The 19,791-nt window shown below is 41.2% G+C and overlaps 1 protein-coding gene across 2 annotated transcripts in view; it reads right to left on the reverse strand.

Moving 5' to 3' along the window:
* Positions 1-19,791, reverse strand: part of metap1d (methionyl aminopeptidase type 1D (mitochondrial)) — a 209,192-nt gene that overhangs the window by 17,920 nt on the left and 171,481 nt on the right. For both annotated transcript variants that reach the window (XM_028806296.2, XM_051930684.1), the window contains exons 6-7: positions 19,008-19,171; positions 3,301-3,398 (exon numbers count right to left, since the gene is read on the reverse strand). In XM_028806296.2, coding sequence (XP_028662129.1) covers positions 3,301-3,398; positions 19,008-19,171 — 262 coding nt within the window. The remainder of the gene's footprint in view (positions 1-3,300; positions 3,399-19,007; positions 19,172-19,791) is intronic.

Consider the following 19,791-nt stretch of genomic DNA (forward strand, 5'->3'; position numbering starts at 1 on the left):
TGCATGAAGACTTGACCCACCCAAGTTATATGATTCTTTGTATTGCTTATATCTGCTCCTATTGGTTTTGATGCAAATAAACATAATTAAATAAACAATAATTTTTACGTGAAACCTTAAATTCCAGTGTCTCTGTCTGATGGATGCTAGAGTTGCTAGAAGGTTTAGATTGTTCATTACTTGTCTAGATGTGGACTCTTAAAGGGACGAGAGGTCACTCTTTGTGAAGCCCCTTAGTGGTAAACCGGGTTGAAGTAATGATGGTACCAGTTATTGAGCAGCCTGCCATAGGGGTCTCTAGGAGGTAAATATGTAGCGTACAGCATGGACAATGAGACAGATAAGAGGTTACAGGTGACACTTGCATAGCTGGTTTTGACATAAGAAATTTGACAAACAAGACGAGACCATTCAGTTCATTAGGCTCATTTGTTTAACTAATAGCTCAGCTGTCCCAATAGCTCATCCAGATTCTTCTTAAAGGTTGTCAAGCTTTCTGCTTCTACTATTCGTCATGGGCACCATGCATGGACTGGGTTCCCAGCTGTGATGGTTCAAGGCTCCTTACCCGGCCGGGTGGCTAGTTTAATGGAAGGATGAAAGGACAGCTCTCTGGTGGGCCTCCCATATACAGTCCCGCAGGGCTTCGTGGGAATTGGAGTTCCAATTGGTGGCTCTGCTGGGTCTTATGGGAGCCACCAGAGGGAATTGTGGGGGGAGGAGATTTCCTCCTTTTGGGGAGGTTCCACCTGACCTGAAAGTGCTTCCTGGATGCAATGTGGCGGCACCAGAAATACTACCGAGTTTGGTATAAAGGAAGCCACTCTTGCTTAGGTGAGTCAGAATCAGGTGGAAGCGGATGAAGCTCACCTGGAGGAGAGGAAGGACAAAGAGGGGGAAGAAGATTATTGTTTGTGATTTGGTACAGTGTTCGAGAGAAGCCTGTGAGAGGCGTTTATGGAAATCAAAATCTTTATTTGAGCCAGGAACCTGTATTTGGGTTGCTGTGATTGGCGCCCCTACTGGTTACATACTATATATGTCTCGGTAGTTTTCTTCTAGATTTCCACAACTCTTTGTGTCAAGAAGTGTTGCCTGGCTTCAGTCTTGAATGCTTTTCCACTGATGTCCTCGAGTATGTGATTCGTACTTAAGCTGAAACAATGTTGCTGGAACAGAACGCATTTCGGGAACTACGTAAGAACAACAACATTTCTTTCTAGGGCGCATTTTCATACAAAGGATTCAGCCCAAACTGCCTTTCAACATATCAAAGAAGTAGTTACATGCAAAATAATACAAATTAAAATTAGTTAAGAATAAAAACGCATAAATAGTATACAAAAAATAAGTAATGCACACTTACATAAGATAGTTATATAATTAAGAAACTCTTTTACGGCTGATTATTATTTTTTCCGTTTTGTCCCACGGCTGAATATTTTTCCAAAAAACATTTTCTGAAAAGCACACAAAGTAATGTTTTCACACATAAATAAACACAAAACACTCATTTACAACAAACGTCACTCAGTTTTATGTTCCCTGAGCCCCTAAAGTAGGTAAATTCAAGGGCTTATTACACTCCTGTTGGTCTCATCACTCATAAGCTGAAAAACGAACAGCTTGAAGTAGTCGAGTGGCTGGTAATCCATCGTGTCCACTAGCACGTCGCGTCATTTGAGGACGCCCACTAGCCAGCTTGCCTCTGACAGATCTGTGTGGTCCTCTCAGGGTGAACGTTGCCGTAGCCGTCAGCTAAACGATCGGATGGGGACTGATCAGCTGATGCAGGTACCTGTATTTCGTTTTCATGAAAATCGGAGTTCGATAATACAGTGTCTGGGTTGTCCTCCCAGGCAAGCACTGCTGTAGGCGCATCAGTTGCATGATCACATGGGAATCGATCAACTGATGCAAGTGCCTGACTTTCAGTTTCGATCTCCAGATCGCCTGCATCAAAATCGCAGTTCGATAAGTCAGTTTGATTCAGCAATAATACGTAAAAATAAATAAATAAATAAATAAATAAAACACATGGATTGTTTTGCTTTGCGCATTCACTTCACTCTCTGACCCAATGTCGATGCCATTCTAGACGCTGTTTACTCTATGCTACTCATAAGCTGGGATTCAATGTCAATGGGTCGAACTGTCCTCCTCAGAGAGGGTCTACCTTTAACATAAAACGTAACGGTGAGTTTTATTGATGTTCACAGCTTTTTTCACCCTCTGCCCCTCCATGTCAACTTTAGTCAACATCCGCCCTCAACCCCTTGTGTTGACAAAAGTCGACATATATAGAATTGCGGCGCTCCGGTTTCCTCCCATAGTCCAAAGACATGCAGGTTAGGTGGACTGGCGATTCTAAATTGGCCCGTGGTTGTGTTTGTGTGTGTCCTGCGGTGGGTTGGCACCCTGCCCAGGATTGGTTCCTGCCTTGTGCCCTGTGTTGGCTGGGATTGGCTCCAGCAGACCCTCGTGACCCTGTGTTCGGATTCAGCGGGTTGGAAAATGGATGAATGGATGGATGGATATAGAATTGCTTTTTAAGTTTCTAAATGATGGTCCAATGATAAGGTCAATTTGCCAGGGTGGACAAAAAAAAAATATTTTTAAATCGCCAGTTCAGCTCAAAGACCACCCAAGCCCCACTGGGCATTCTGCCTAACATAACTGTCCTTAAGTGGTCATTTATTGAGCCTTTTTAAGGCTTCGTCTTAGAGGATTTGATGCCATGGGTCTCTTGGCAGGTTGGTGTATCTACTTCCATTTAAACACTCAAACATCACAGGACTTTGATGAAGTGTTGATGGTGCTGAACGCCAACACAGAAGAACTGGGAAAGAAAAGAGAGTTGTAGGGGTCTATGTAGAATCCTCGTCAATGTAATGAGAGAGAAGGTGCTCGTCAGGCTACATCGAAGCTATGGCGTAGGCTTGACCTAGAAGTATAAACTCGTCTTTAAAATGATAAAAATGTCAATATGGTCCACATGACCCGTGACTGCCTAAAATGACATGATAGAGCTACAACTTGACGTATCAGTCCTAAAAATTTTAGACATCCAAAATTATCAGGAAGATACTGATCGGTGGGTCATTTATACATGATTTAGGTGACAGCATTTTTTCTGTAGTGACCATTTCATTTACATCTTTAGAATTAGTCAGGGGGTCGTAGGTGTTTGGGTCAAAATTGCACAGTGGCCCTTTGCATTTGAACACCTTTAGAAATCAGAGGTTCAAGTCTAATAATAGCATTGTGCATGCTGGTCTTCTTCAAAACGCAATTTCTTACCGTGATGTAATATTTCTGGATGACCATGGAAGTAGTCACCTATCCCGTGACCGATGAACTGAGGACACACAGTCAGGCCTTCAGATTCTGCAATGAGGCTGCAAAATGAAATGAAAGACTTAATGCCTAAATCTTGTGAAACTCAAAAATAGTTTGAAACTCAATAAAAATATAAACTGTTGAATAATAAGAATAAATTGCACAATTAGCAAAGCACATTGTCAAAATTGTCACAATATGCAGAGAATAATAAGGTTTGCAGTACCACCATGTTGCTCCCTCCCTCAGATATACTTCTTGTGCTTCTTCAGCAGCCTTCTATTTCTGAACATGTTCTACTGTGACAAGATTTTATTTCAGTTTCCCCGATTTTTTAGTTACATGCTGTTTCTTAAGGTCATGTCAACCTCACATCAGATGACTTTTCCAGTGACTTTCAATCATAGACTTCATCTACTTAATCTTAGCGAGTCAGAAGCAGTTGTGGTGCACTCCTGTAACCGTCTCTCGTCTAGTCAGACATTCTCTACGACTCACACCAACTAAATCAAAACTAGTTTGGTTTTTGTTTTAGTCGTAGGGGCAGGATTGTGATGGTCCGGGTACACCCTCCAGGAGCCTCTTGAAATCAAAACCGCGATGACGTACCCGAGGATGAGACGGACAAATTAGGGACAAACTCAGTCAGCAAGGGGTCGGTGCAAAGTCTTTAAATGCTTTTATTACAAAAAAAAAACAAAAAAAACAAAGTGTCCAAAAGTACAGTGCAAAAATATTCAACAAATAATTCATAAAATCTGTGGAAGTCTGCAAGTTAAAATTCCAATAAATAATCCCATGTTAAAATCAGAATAGAACAACACAGTCATTGGGTCCTTTCTCTTCTTTCACCTGAGCCTGGCGTGTCCTCTACTAACTTATCTCACCAGCTTACCCAACGGATCGCTCAGCCCGTGGAGACACCAGCAGCTGCAATCCTCACCTCCGACTCACTCAAAGCAGGCTATCCTCCTGTCTTTCCTCTCGCTCACCTGGTGTTCTCTGGACCTCTAAAGAGGACTCCACCGCCATCGTACCTGCTTCTCCATTAAATCAGTGGATAATGATCCACCTCAATGAGCACCAATCGCTTGCTCCACTGTGAGACTAGCAACCACTCTGCCTCTTCTTCCTCCAGCTGGCTCAGACACCGGATACTACACTCATTCACGGTTCTGTTTCTCTTTTCCTTCTTTCTCTTGTGTTTCATCCTCCTTTTAAAAAATCCTGCAGGAAACAGGCGCAGCTCCAGTGCAGGTCGATCCTGCATGTTCTCAAATGGATGCAGGTTTACCTGCCACCACATATTGCCTCTGGAACCAGTCCGCCATAACACCTATGCCGCACCCGAAAACGAGACCACATTATCTATCTACAGGGGGTCCTCAGGTTACGACACAGTTCCGTTCCTACAACAGTGATGTAACCCGAATTTTGGTATAAGTCGAAACACACCCTAGCTTAAGTCACTTACCTATCCGAACATATTTGCAAAATTGTAATCTAGAACAGCGTTTCTCAACCTTTAAGTATTTGCGACCCGAGTTTTCATAAGTTTTAATCACTCTCCTAATTTTTTTTGAAACCCTAATAAAATTTATTCCTATATTTTTTGCTGCCGATACCCTGCTACAAGTTTAAAATTTCTGTACGAACAGCGAAATTATGCCACATATGGCAACATTCGCTCCCCCTTTTTTGTTACATGGGGGCACGCCCCACAGTTTGAGAACCGCTGATCTAGAACATAAAAAACACAACTAAGCCACAGAAAAAGGAAACGGACATAAATATACTGTACTGATCCTTCTGATCTCTTTACAATGTCTAATTTCACTTCCATTGTGATGGCTGTCCTCTTCTTCGAAGCACTACCATCTGCAGACTCTTGACTTTCGTCCAGGAGCCATGATAAGTTCCACAAAGTCGACAAACAAAGCCACACAAACGGAACACTTCCTCCACTCGCAAGGAAACTAGTTTGCCAACTCCCTCACTCATACGCTGCGTTCCTGCGTATTCTTCCATTGCGCACAACCAAACTACTTTGCCCACGTAGTCTGTAAGGACGATGCTAATGGCGTAAACCGAAATACTCACGTCTCAAAGTTTTTATGGGAGTGAGTGTTGTAAACTCGAAACGTTGTAACCCGAGGACTCCCTGTATTTAACATGCACAGACCTGCTATCTCACAAGGCGTTGGGAACGCGGGTAGTCTGGACCTCACAAACGGAAGAGATGCTCGTCTCTCTCTGATGTGGTGTGTTTTATGTACCACCATAGAATGGAAAAAAAGCAAACAAAGGGGCAAATTTTGCGTCTCAGCTCTCCATACCTGCAAACCCTTATATGAGAAGTGGTAGTGTCAGGCAGCACATTATTGGATGTCAGAAAAAGGGGTCAGCTTGCGATATTACAGAAATGTCATTACATGGTCACAGAATATTGAATTTTGGTATTTTGCCAGGACAGACAGTCAGGCCTTCAGATTCTGCAATGAGGCTGCAAAATGAAATGAAAGACTTAATGCCTAAATCTTGTGAAACTCAAAAATAGTTTAAAACTCAATAAAAATATAAACTGTTGAATAAGAAGAATAAATTGCACGATTAGCAAAGCACTGCTTATCCTGTTAGTTTATAATTAACTAGCCAACCCACACGCCGCATAATTATGTATTGATGGGTGAACACTTGCTGAACGACACAGTTGTCCAAATGGTGTGGGTTTGTGAATACCACTGTGAGTGAATGAAAAGATGGACCTCTGGAGAGAGCAACATACAATTGTCCGTGACTGAAAGCAGGATCGTCTGTGACGATGGAGGCCACGCTGGTGAAAGTTACTTCGTCGGTAGGGATAAGTTTCAGCACTTGTTCATTAAGGTGTAGCGAGTCTTCGTTGTTGATGCTTAATATAGCTTGCGTAGTGAGTTGTTCCGGAGTCACAGTTGAGAAACACTTTTTTAATGTCTTTTAAGCACAGGGAAAAAAATTAACATGTGAAACAATTATCAATTATCATCGCAAAGGCAAATCTAACAGGAAATTGTCTTCGTGTTAAAGTAAAAGGCAAATTATCCGCGACAAACTGTTTTACACGCTGCATACCAACCCGCGGTGTAGCATACGCCGCATAATCACGCCGCTTTTTTAATGTCCCCAGCCCCCCCCCCCCCCCTCTCTCAGCAGCACGGCGAGCCTCCCCAGCCCCCCCCTCTCTCTCTCTCTCAGCAGCACGCGAGCCTCCCCAGCCCCCCCTCTCCCTCTCTCTCTCTCAGCAGCACGCGAGCCCCCTCCCCCAGCAGCACGCAAGCCTCCCCAGCCCCCCCCCCCTCTCAGCAGCACGCGAGCCCCCTCCCCCTCTGTCTCTCAGAAGCAGGCAAGCCCTCTCTCTCTCTGTAACATTGCAGCAGTTGTATAAACACTTTTTTTAAAAATGAGTTTTAAGCACAGGGGGGAAAAAAGGAAAATTTCAACAAATCTGAACTTTATTTAAAAGCCAAGCAAGATAGTAACATTGCAGGAGTTCACCATTTTTAATCAGGCGACTGACAGTAGTGGAGTCAGGCACAGAGAAGGTCAGCTGCTGTGAAAGCGTCTGGACTGTTGCAGAGCGGTGAAGCAGGTGAGACGCTAATGAAAAAGAGGCACAGGGTTTATTGGTTTTTAAAGACTGCTTCCTTCATTGTGTTTTAACCTCAGTTTTAAAGGATTGCACGGCTCTCTCTGTCGCGCTGCCTGTGTGTGCCTCTGTCTCTCTCTGGCGCTGCCTCTGTGTGAACCAAGGTTCCACTGAGGTTGACTAATGAAAAGTCAACGTGGCTCAGAGCTGCATGTGGACTGTGGCACAGACAAACAGAAATGACGGCATGTTTTCGGAGGCGTCGCGTCCGAGTTGGTGGGCGTGGCTCTGTGAGTTGTCGTTGTATCCAATGGGCTTAGAGTTGGTGGGTGTGGCTCCTTCCTGCGTGCGCCATGGGTGTCTTACTTGTCGGCAGCTTAGTGAATCCACGCCCCCTTCCGGCGTGCTTTCCATGGTTGTCTTGCCTTAGTGAATTATATATATAGACTAGCAAAATACCTGAATTATATATATAGATGATTCATGGGCAGGCTCTGAATTTTGTATTTCGTGGGTGTTGAATCTGCTAATCTGATGTGGTGTGTTTTATGTACCACCATAGAATGGAAAAAAGCAAACAAAGGGTCAAAGTTTGTGTCTGAACTCTCCATATCTGCAAACCATGTACATGAGAACTGGTAGTGTCAGGCAACACATTATTGGATGTCAGAATTACGGGTTAGCTTGCGATACTATGCTTTGCATTAGAAGGCCATGTTATTAATCCTAGTACATAATGGAAGACGTCACATTTTGTGTTGTGAGCCTTATAGGCAGTCAATTCTTGTCATCCACAGGAGTTACACTCCTGAAAAAGCCAGTGGAAATAAAAATTGTCAATACTGAAGCATTGACCTATGGGAAAAATGGGGTTAGGTTCCAGCTGGATGCTGACTCATGTGGAGAACCAATGGGGTGAGCTGGGGTTTGGTGGAAGTATCAGTCATCAGATCTCACCCCTCAAAGCGTAGTAATGATCCTTTCACAAATTTACGTATGACAACATTACTACGACTTTTACTTCCTCTATGGTTAAGTTAGATCATCTTCTAGGTGCTTTGGCAGAGAATAAGAGCAACAACAGAAGGGCCGATCCAAGGACCTCACCAAACTATCCAATCAGTAGTAGCAAGTGGCAGAGTGAGCAAAGAGCTGGGTCTTAATCGGTGTGAATTTACGCCTCACACATTAAGAATTCCTTGTTCATAGGGAAAAACTGCAAGCTCTGGTCCTCATCAGAATGGGGTTCATCGGCTTACCCACACCTCTCGACGCTGCATAGACACATACTGATCCATTCAGTGCAGCGCGCATGCAGCCCCAGAATTCTAAGGGCATCACAGACCTGGTATTGCTCAATCTCATGTGTCAACTGCTGTGTGACAGACCTCTGAGATTTTTTTTTTTGCAACATTCAGTAGACAACAGCAGCAGTGTCAAAGTATGCATTTCCCCTGTTTTTTTACCTAATTTCAAACTTATGCAAAATTAGTACATTCAATACCTACAGATCAGGTTCTGGTGCTTATCAACCCCATTAGCACAGTGTGAACCGCCAAGGAGGGACTGCATGCCAGCACATCTCAGTGTTAAGCTGTCCTTGCCTTATGTTGATTTTTCTTTTTATTGTTATTGTTGAATTATTATGTTACAAGTGTTTTTGATTTTCATATCATTTTTGTTAATTTTGTTTAATTGTTATGTATTGTACATACAGTATATGCTTTGAGGTTACATTCCTTGAATTCTTTGGGTGGAACCCCATGAGGCAAGGATGCCATGATGCCACTTCTGAGGGACCACCCTCAATCTTTTTATGAGTTCCTCAGAGATTCATTGATCATTTTGGAGTGCGTTTCCACCGAAAGCATTGGATTGAATGTCTTCTGGTTTATTGTGCACTTTTGCTCTGTCACTAGTTACTGATTACTTAAATGCGGATTTAGACTTGTTAAATTTTGGGTTGCCCTAATTTTTGCAATTTTTCTGTTCTTCTTTTGTTTATGTAATAACCTCTTTGAATTTTCAAAACATTATTTTGTTTTTTTATCTTATCGATCCATACAGTTCTGGTTATCCTCTACCTTTTTGTGTATTTTTGTGCATTTGAAGTACAACAAACTATTAAAAGCCTGAGCCCCATCTTGGGCCCGTACAGGCCTTGAAACCTGCCTTTGGAGTTTGGGGACAGGCTGCCTGTGGTGAGGCCTGTTCCTGAGTCCTGAGTGAAGTCCTGTTCAGTTTTTTGTACACATAGAGACTGTCGTTGTACTGACTTAGGACTAGACAGTGTATTTTTCTTTTATAAAAAGGAATCAGGAGATCAGAACGTAGTTGGTTATTTGTGCTTGGGTTGTTACTGAAGAATAAATTAAATTAATTTAATATTGTTTATAGTATCAGTATGCTGCTGCTGAAGAATGTGAATTTCCCATTGGGATTAATAAAGTATCTATCTATCTATCTATCTATCTATCTATCTATCTATCTATCTATCTATCTATCTATCTATCTATCTATCTATCTAAAATTTGATCGATTATCAAGTTCAAAACACAAAATCAAACATCTAAAGAAACAAATCAATTTGCCTACTGGGAAGTCTGTTAACAAAACTGATATTTGCGTGTAAATACTATATTTATCGAAAACTCAAACACGAATGGGATGAATACATAACTTTTTATATAGCCTTTCGTTTGATGACATGCATTGTGCATTCCTGAATGTTTTGGGATAGATACCTATGGCAACGGCCAACTTGACAGCTTCAAAACTGGTGTAGCTCACAATAAAATAAATATGGTGTCATAGCAAGATGGCAGATTTTTCTACGTTTTAATTTCAATGTAAAATGAAAAAAACATTATTTTTAGATTCCTTGAACTTCAAAATCCATGCAGGAAAAGCTACAAAAGATTAATACAATACAATACAATTTATTTTTGTATCGCCCAAAATCACACAAGAAGTGCCACAATGGGCTTTAACAGGCCCTGCCTCTTGATAGCCCCCCAGCCTTGACTCTCTAAGAAGTCAAAGAAAAACTCCCATATAAAATAATAAAGATTGTTAATGCATTACACTTCAACAGTTTATCATGAGTATTAAAACGTGTGTTAAGGGATTTGTTTTAAAGCAAGAAACATTTCTGGTTACTCGTTTTTATTATTTATTGCTTCTGGGAATTTGTTGTATTTATTTGGTTATTATTTTCACGTTACTGCGAGGCCAGTTTGCTTTGCTAATGGGCGCTGGCATGTTATGAGTCCTGTGTTCAGGATGCCACAGCCGGTTGCCAAGGGGCGCGGTTTAGAACGCTGCAGCATCTGACATCATTGACATGACACCTTTAGTACCAGTGCAACGGATCATTTAGATAGATAGATAGATAGATAGATAGATAGATAGATAGATAGATAGATAGATAGATAGATAGATAGATAGATAGATAGATAGATAGATAGATAGATACTTTATTAATCCCAAGGGGAATTCACACAATTCACAAGGTTGCAAAATCAACTGGAATGTTCAAGCAAATTATAGAAAAAACCCTAATCTAAATTCATTAAGTAGTTCTCTCGTGAAAAGCGGACAAACAGACAGACAAACAGACAGACAGACAGACATTGGATTTTATATATAGAGAGATTATTTGTCCAAGGCATCTTACCACATCTGAAATATGATTGGTCCCTTTTGTTTTGTTTGCTTTATTCCCTCAATTGGAGCTCAGGCAAGTCAGGTGACTTAATTAGGGTCACACAATGGTGTCAGTAGTGGGATTTCAGCCCACAACCTCAAGGTCTGAAGTCCGAAGCCTTAACCTGTACACCTCACTGCCTGCCTCTATTATAGTAATGACTTATATTATTTCACATACTCCAGCAGCAGCAGCATACTGATACAAAAAACAATATTAAATTAAAGATTGATAATAATGCAGGTAAAAACAGACAATAACTTTAGTATCCGTGATTAAGGATTAAAACAAACAGCTTTTTGTAGATTTCTTTTTGAATTCTGCATTCTGAATTCTATACCCTTTCCTCTTTGACGACGACCTATGGCTTTCTTTTCAGCTTTGGTATTTGAGATTACATTTTTTTTAAAGTTTCTGGAACTCAGGCTACATCCACACTACTACACCTCTGTTTAAAAATGCTGACATTGGTCTTCATTTTTGCCTTTTATCCACACTACTTGGATATGGAGACTTGGATATGGAAAATGGAGACTTTTGAAAAGGCTCTTCATAAATGTATACTTCTGAAAATGTCAAGTCCATCCATCCATCCATTTTCCAACCCGCTGAATCCAAATACAGGGTCACGGGGGTCTGCTGGAGCCAATCCCAGCCAACACAGGGCACAAGGCAGGAACCAATCCTGAGCAGGGTGCCAACCCACCACAGAAAATATCAAGTCAGACGTCTTTTTTTGTTTTTCTTATTCACCATTACTGTGCGTAAAAAGTAGCTGCAAATAAACGTCTGGTGCAGAGAACACTTCCTCTTCTTGTTTCTGCCAATGCTCGCATTCCTAGTACACAGTAGGTGAATGGTGACGTCACATGTGTTTTCCATCGTTTTAGTGTTGGTGCAGTGGCGTAGCGTAGTGGGGGCGACCCGCCCCGGGCGGCACTTTTAGGGGGCGGCAAAATTTCACAATAAATAATAATAATATCTTGTAAAAATTCGAACCATACCTAAATAAGGGGATGGCGGAATTTTCCTCCGCCCCGGGCGGCTGACACCCACGCTACGCTACTGTGTTGGAGATACTTTTGTAAACAATGTGAAAATGCTAGTGTGGACAGACAACGTTTTTGTTTAAAAATGTGTTTTTTTAAATAAATATATAGTAGTGTGGGAGAGTCTCAGACTACGATTCATCTCCTGTTCCATTATCCTCTTATCATCTCTTCTCAGCTTTCAAGTAGATTAGGGGCCTGGTCCTCCCTTTCTGCCATTTTGTGCTGTAACGTTGCAACTTAATTTAGGAGGTATCCTACACTTTTCCACGTTTTTCATAAATAATCTGAATTTAGAAGCCACAACAACAAGCAGCTATTGATGCTAATGTTTTTCTAAATGTTCTGTCGGAAAGTATCAAGCACAAGAAGGGGATCAACTCTGAAGCTGCAAAACACAGTCACCATCTCTACCACTGTTAAACGAGAATTGTTAATCATTTACACCTTCAGGTGTCCTGAGCTGTCTATCTAGACACACCACTGGTCTTCTTTAAACCATACCCCCGAAAACATGAAAACGATGAATTTGAAAATCTGTAGATATGCAGATTCAGGATACCTACAGTATTTGATTTACAGTCAACAAGACATAGCAGCACTAGAGAAAGTCCATAGAAGAGTGACGAGGCTGATTCCACCACTGAGAGATATGAACTAAAAGGGGTGTTGAAAGACTAAGAGGGGACATGATTGTAGACTTTAAAATTATGAAAGGAATTAGTACAGGGGATCGAGGCAGTTACTTTAAAGTGACAAGAACACAGGGACAAGGTTGGAAACTTGTTAAGTGAAGATTTTGCACAAATGTTTGAAACTTGTTCTTCACGCAAAGAACCATAGACACATGGAATAAGAGACCAAGAAGTGTGGCGGAGAGCAGGACTTTAGGGGCATTCAGATCTTGACTTGATGTTACTTTGGACAATCTCTGTGTATAAGATGGATGAGCTTGATGAGCTGAAGGGCTTATTCTCCTCTTACCTGTTGTAATATTTTCATTAACCTCTCATGGCAGGGGTGTCAAAAGAGGGCAGAGTTAATAAATTCCTTGAAATAACAAACTATTCCAGAGGCCAGAATAATAATGGAAAGGCAGTCAGAGGAGCAGGACAAGAGATCACACAACCCACATCTACATAAGTGCAAACAGCAGGGGCCAACTCCCTGTGTTAAGGCCCATGGAGTATTGTCTATCACGTCGTGATGCCGTTCTGGGAAGACAATCCCAGGATTTCATAAGGGCTAGGTCTGACCCAGAAGTATGTTGGTTGGGTGCTGAAGTGGCACCAGAAGTACTCCTCCTGGGAGGAGGTTTAAAATGAGCAACAATACAGCTGGATGTCATTGGCAAAGATGTCATCTGTGAGTCATCTGTGAGATGTGAGTCAGAAGAGGAGTGGAAGGCAAGAGCTCATCTGGTGGGAGTAAGGAAGACCAGTGGTGTGCGAGAGAGAGGTGAGGAGCTGAGGAGGAGTGTATTGTTTGGTTCTGGGAGTGGGAAAGTGGACCAGCCATCTCAAAGACGAGCCTGGGATGCTGACTTGTGTTAGTTAGACACAAAACAAAATAAATTAGATTCTTGGCCTTGTTTCCTTAACTAAATACGGCCAATGCTCAATTCAAATGAAATGAACTTTGGGCCATCTTTTTAAATCCTACAATTAAATGAAAGTAATTAAAAAACAAAGCACCCTGCAAAATCTCTAGGCCAGGCATTTGATCCAAGTGTAGGATGCTAAACCAACTCTCATGGCCTCTAAACAGTTTACTAGGAACCAAAGATAGCTGAGAGTTTAATGTTAACTAATAACGACGTGATCTGCAGTCTCTGCTTGACTGGCAATGGGCAGACATTAACTCTGCATTAATTGACTGGGTTATATTTTATTTACGTATATATAGAATAATCAGCCACAACATTAAAACCACCCACCTAATATTGTGTAGGTCCCCTGCTCTGACCCATTGAGCCATGGACTCCATAAGACCTCTGAAGGTGTCCTGTGGTATCTGCACCAAGACGTTAGCAGCAGTTCCTTTACGTCCTGCAGGTTGTGAGGTGGGGCCTCCATGGACCTGTCTTGTTTTTCACAGCACATCCCACAAAAGCTCGACTGGTTTGAGATTCGTGGAATTTGGAGGCCAGGTCAACACCCTGAACTCTTTGTCAAGTTCCTCAAAACATTCCTGAACAAGTTTTGCAGTATGGCAGGACACATTATTCTGCTGAAAGAGACCATTGGAGGGGTGTACAGTATAGAGTCTGCAACAATCTTTAAGTAGGTGGTATGTGTCAAAGTAACATCCAGATGAATGCCAGGAGCCAAGTTTTCTCAAAAGAACGTTACCCAGAGCATCACACTGCTTTCTTCCCATAATGCATCCTCATGCCATCTCGTCCCTAGGTAAATGACACACACTCACCCGGCTGTCCACATGATTAAAAAAAAAAAAAAAAAAAAAGTGTTTCAGGCCACCTCCTTCCATGGCTCTGTGGTCCAGTTCTGATAATCACTTGCCCTTAGCAGGTGCTTTCAGCAGTGGACAGGGGTCAACATGAGCACTCTGACTGCTCTGTTGCTGTGTAGCTCCATATGCTGTACATACTCTGTGTGTCCTGACACCTTTCTCTTATGGCCAGCATTGATTTTATCATCAATCTGTGCTTCTGTAGCTTTTCTGCGGCATTAGACCAGACAGGCTGGCCTTCACTCCCCACATGCATCAATAAGCCTTGGCCGCCCATGACCCTGTCGATGGCTCACTGGTTATTCTTCCTTGGACCACTTTTGGTAGACACTAAGCACTGCATACCAGAAACACTTCAGAAGACTTGTCAATTCGGAGATGCTCTGACTCAGTCGTCCAGCCATCACAATTTGGCCTTGTCAAAGTTGCTTAGGTCCTTATGCTTGGCCATTTTCATTGCTTTCAAGATATCACCTTCAAAAATTGACTGTTCGTGTGCTGCCTAATGTAGCCCACCCTTTGACAGGTGCCACTGTAACAAGATAATCTATGTTATTCACTTCACCTGTCAGTGGTTTAAATGTTGTGGCTGATTTGTGTATATATATATATATATATATATATATATATATACATATATATACACACACACACAGTATATATTAGTATTGCATAGGTACTAATATTTTATTTCAGTATTGATACTGGCTTTCAGACCTTAGTACTGTGTACCAAAACAATACCAAAGCAAATTACAGATAACCAGGTCTCATCTCGCACCTTGGTCATTCCCCCATCATGTTGACATGCATGCCTAGCTGCTCTGCTACACTGGAGTCAGAGTCCCCCTTGGAGTTTCCAGTGTGTTTCTATTGATATATACATTCAAAGAGCCGGCTGGGGGTCAAGCTAGAGGTATCACATATATTACACCAAAGAGTGGGAGGGATTATAGTTGCGATTATGCTAATAAATGACTCAGTGTAAAATGCTTCAAACTATCATTTACTTTTGGTACTTAAATTAATGAAATGCTGGTGCCACACAACTTTAAAAAAATTGGATTTTTTTTTTTATACTTTTTCTGTATTGGTACACCATTCAAGAAAAAAAAATGTGAACTGGATCAGATCAGAATGGAAAAGTAGGGGAAGCCAGTAGTTAGTCTGTCTGTCTATCTACTATATAGTGCTCTATCTATCTATCTATCTATCTATCTATCTATCTATCTATCTATCTATCTATCTATCTATCTATCTATCTATCTATCATATAGTGCCATTCCTATCTATATAACAGTCTATATTGTATATAGTGCCTTTCAGTTCTATCTATCTATCATATAGTGCCATTCCTATCTATATAACAGTCTATATTGTATATAGTGCCTTTCAGTTCTATCTATCTATCATATAGTGCCATTCCTTTCTATATAACTGTCTATATTGTATATAGTGCCTTTCAGTTCTATCTATCTATCTATCTATCTATCTATCTATCTATCTATCTATCTATCTATCTATCTATCTATCTATCTATCTATCTATCTATCTATCTATCTATCTAATCTGTGAAATTTGCATGTAATTTCCAGAAAAGAGTCTAAATTACTTCATTACATTTTTTAGCATATTTAGCAAAAACAAATATCTGAGACTTTATTAAATTCAAATGAGTTTTAAAAGCATCAAGCAATGTGAAATATTTTTCACTGGAAGATCAAATGAATTGTCAGGGATTGTACTAATGGCCATGTCTGAAAGAAAGAAAGAAAGAAAGAAAGAAAGAAAGAAAGAAAGAAAGAAAGAAAGAAAGAAAGACCGACACTATTCAATAGCCTGCGAAAAAGATGTCCTTACTAGGAGTGCCAATTGTAAATGGAAGTCTCATCTTTTTGTCAGTCTGATAGAAGGCGACTGAGAAAACGTCAATATACACTACCGGTGCCTTCTTGCACCCGGGCTCCCTCAGTGCCTTTCATCGAGTCTCACCCTGAGTGTCCATCGCCACCCATTCTCAGATTGCCTTTTCTTCATCTGAGCTGAAGTTTGACTCCTGTGTGCTGGCAGCGCCAGTCTGTGAGCGGCTGAACTGTCATCACAGCAGCACAGGTAGGTGCCCACTGATCAGTGCGCCAGCCTGGCAGGTATCACACTGTGGTTAATCACAGTTCAAAGGGAGTCCACAGAAAAAGCCCGAGTAAAAACCAATAGATTTTCCCTATTACAAAAGCAGTAGGTGTCGGATCACGCTGCACATCATAACACCTGCCTGAAATTGGTCTAAAATGACCATTTACCTTTAAGTTAGATATAGGAAGAAAAAAAAAATAGTTTCAATAAATCACCAGCAGTTAATGCATCAGCTCCTACATGTATACATAAAAGAGGAGGAGACTTGCAGATTGAGGCCATTCCTGCTCTGGTAGCCCTTGGGGTCGGGATTATTACAGGAGGTTACAGGAAACTCTTGAGACAATACGAAAGGCTGGGTTTTATTAACAGCAGGCATGTAAGGCATTTGTTAACCAAATCCCTATTTATAATTTTTAATTTTTTTTTTTAGAAGCATTCAGTGGTTCCAGCTCCCAATTTTTTTTATTAGCAAAGCAAACAAAATAAAAAGCTCAATAAAGAATAACGAGCAGTAAAACACATTCTTTCTCTGACAGTAAACATGCAAATTTGCCAATTAAATGCTTAGCCCTAGTATGGGGGCCTTGCAGCGCCGCTGTTGCCGGATGGTTTTCCCTTCTTTTTTTTTTTTTAATAGTCTTTTCCTTTCTGCTCCGAGTTAAGTCTTAAACAAAAGAAAACGGGAGGTCAGTTCGCAGCCAACACCTGAATGCGATTTCTTTCCCTTTTTTTTAATCCCTCCCCTCTTTCTCTATTTTTTTGTTCCTCCTTGAGCCACACTGGGCACTGTGTTATTAGTCTTAATGATGGAAAATTGTAATGTTGATACAAATCTTTTTTTAAAGTAGTAGGCGGAAGCTCCATTTGTTAGTAAGTTCTTTGTGGCTAAAAGCCATGGACAGTACATTTATGCTGCTGAAAAAGGGCCTTGATGCTCTTTCCATCGCAGAGCTAATTATTCCTACTGTGACCTTACTGATCCGCTGTGCTCCGTCTGCATCTCATCCACGCGTTTGCCTCTGTATGGTGGATAGTGTCAGGGAATATGAAAAACCCTATAATGAAACCATTTTCATGATGGAGGAAGGCTATTTGAGTTGCACTTGCTACAAAGAAGGCTCAATTATATGAGTAATTGTGATAATTTTCTCCATTCATGGCCCTTGCTAAAAGAAAAAAAAAAAAACAGACCTAGAAAAGAAAATTACTTCAACAATAAAGAGTGCCGAATTTACGGGGAGGAAAAAAAAAAACGTAAAGGGAAAAATATCTAGAGGAATAACCACAGAGAACAACAGAAACGTGATAAAAGCCGATATGCAGCTGTGTAACAAAATTAAACAGATTTTTTTTTTTCTCCCCCCAACCCTCCCCACCCCTAAAAATCCCCTTCCCCATTGATGAATGCAAGAACTGCAAATGCGCCTCAATAGTTAGCTATCATTTGTTGTTCCATGACAGGAAAAGGATAATTACCTCGCAGGGAGAATCAAAAGGCTGACATGCCCTTTCGACATAGCCGTGAATGCCGAGCTTGATAGAATGCTTGAATAAGAATTTAGGCGCTTTCGCTTTCTTTGGTGGGGGACCAAATTTTGTTAGACGCAATACAAGAACACCACCAGCAAATGCATTAAACCCTGGGTGTTCGCAAGGGGTGGGGGGGAATATGAGGTGCCTCTGTCTATCAACTCATTCCATTTGCAAAACTAAAAGTGCCTTCGAATTTCAATTCTATTATATTCACGGACAGTGAAGACAGTGAGATATGCATTACTTTTTTTGTTTCACAGTAGGGGTCGGATTCAACGTTTCCTACCGAAGAATAGAAAGACAAGATTCCCCTTTCTCCAGGAGCAGTTAGCCTATAATTTAAATCTCGGAAGATAAAAAGTGTACATGTATGGCGGGGGGTAGGGGGGTGGGGAACGGGGGGTATCCAATAGGCTTCAATAATTGCACCTCACACATGGTCACAAAGGTTTATAACCTTGCTGTTTCGACGTGCTTAAAACGTACCTTCACTTCTTGGTGTTTGTTATCCGTATTTCGGCACTACTAATTGATATCCCTAAATTGCTTCCTCTTTGAAATTAAAAATAGGAAAGAAAAAGTACAATTAATGGGAATTATTTTGAAATTAGGGGTGCCTCTAAAGTTCAGCGATGAGGAAAACAGACTGTCAAAGAGGATAAAAAAAAAATTATATAGTTCCTTAATTTTGGCTTACTGCTGTGCCTCTTATAATATGGAAGTCATCTTTTTTTTTCTCTTTCTCTTCTCCAATATATAAGATGAATACAAACCGTCCTATAATCAACTTTTCTTGTCAAACATGCGGAAAACCCTCACTCGGTGAATAACAGAACACACACTCTAAGTGAGGGAGGTAAGTTTATTTCAACATCCCCCTTTGCACTGTTTAAACATGCACGCTTGCTGACCCCCAAATCCAGCAATCTTTGAGGAAAATTTTCCCGAGCAAAGAGCAACATTACGCTGTAGCTGCCGAAAATACTCGTATCAGGTTAAAAATGATGACTCTCTGTCACAGAACATGTCATCAGCTTTATCCTGAACCGCAAATAACTTCTGTCCCATTTGCCAATCCTTCCAAAGCTTGTCAGTCCCCAAACCCCCCCCCCCCCCCCCCCCCTTTCCCAACCCAACCCCCAGCTCACCTGATTGCACATCCAATAACAGACAGCAGAGCTCCCGGCTTACAGGCTGCAATCGCTTCATTCCGGCATCGCTTGGCAACCTCCACCAATCTCCGACCATGTTCATCCACATTGCCAACCAGGAATGTTTCAGAGGTGTCGCCATGGTAACCATTAAAATACACCTAGAAGTTAGATGAGCAACATTTATCTGACATCGGGAGGCTGAGCATCATTAAAACGTGCAGAAGAGTAAACAAAGACCGTGTGGGATCTGGCTCACCGATGTAAAGATATAATTATATTCTCCTCTGGGGCTTGTGAACATAGTTATTGTAAGGTTTCACTTACATAAATTGCTATCATGTAAAAAAAAAAAAAAGTAATGCTCCAATCATCCATGAAGTTCATTGGTAAATGAAAAAAAAAAAAAAAACAGTATAAATTGATACGGCTTACAATGGGTTGGCACAGTGGCAAACTGGTTAGGGTGGCAGCAACACAGCTTCAAGGATCTGAGGTGAACTTTCCTTCCTGTCACGGTCTGTGTAGAGTCTACATGTACTCCCACGTCCAAGGTACATAGATAAATGAGGGTCTTAGTTGCTATATTTCCCGCAAACTAGTCACAGTAGTATAACAGCACAACACCATGCAAAGATCAGAAGATACACAAGATATATATTTGTGCAGATGCCAGTATGAGAGACCACTGAGTAGCCTTATGACCTGCAGACATGACTGACTGACTAGTGACAGTACTATAACACCAACGACAGACAATGAGTACAGCAATGAGCAGCAC

The sequence above is a fragment of the Erpetoichthys calabaricus genome, chromosome 8 (genome assembly GCF_900747795.2).
Source record: "Erpetoichthys calabaricus chromosome 8, fErpCal1.3, whole genome shotgun sequence".
NCBI classification, from domain to species: Eukaryota; Metazoa; Chordata; class Cladistia; order Polypteriformes; family Polypteridae; genus Erpetoichthys; species Erpetoichthys calabaricus.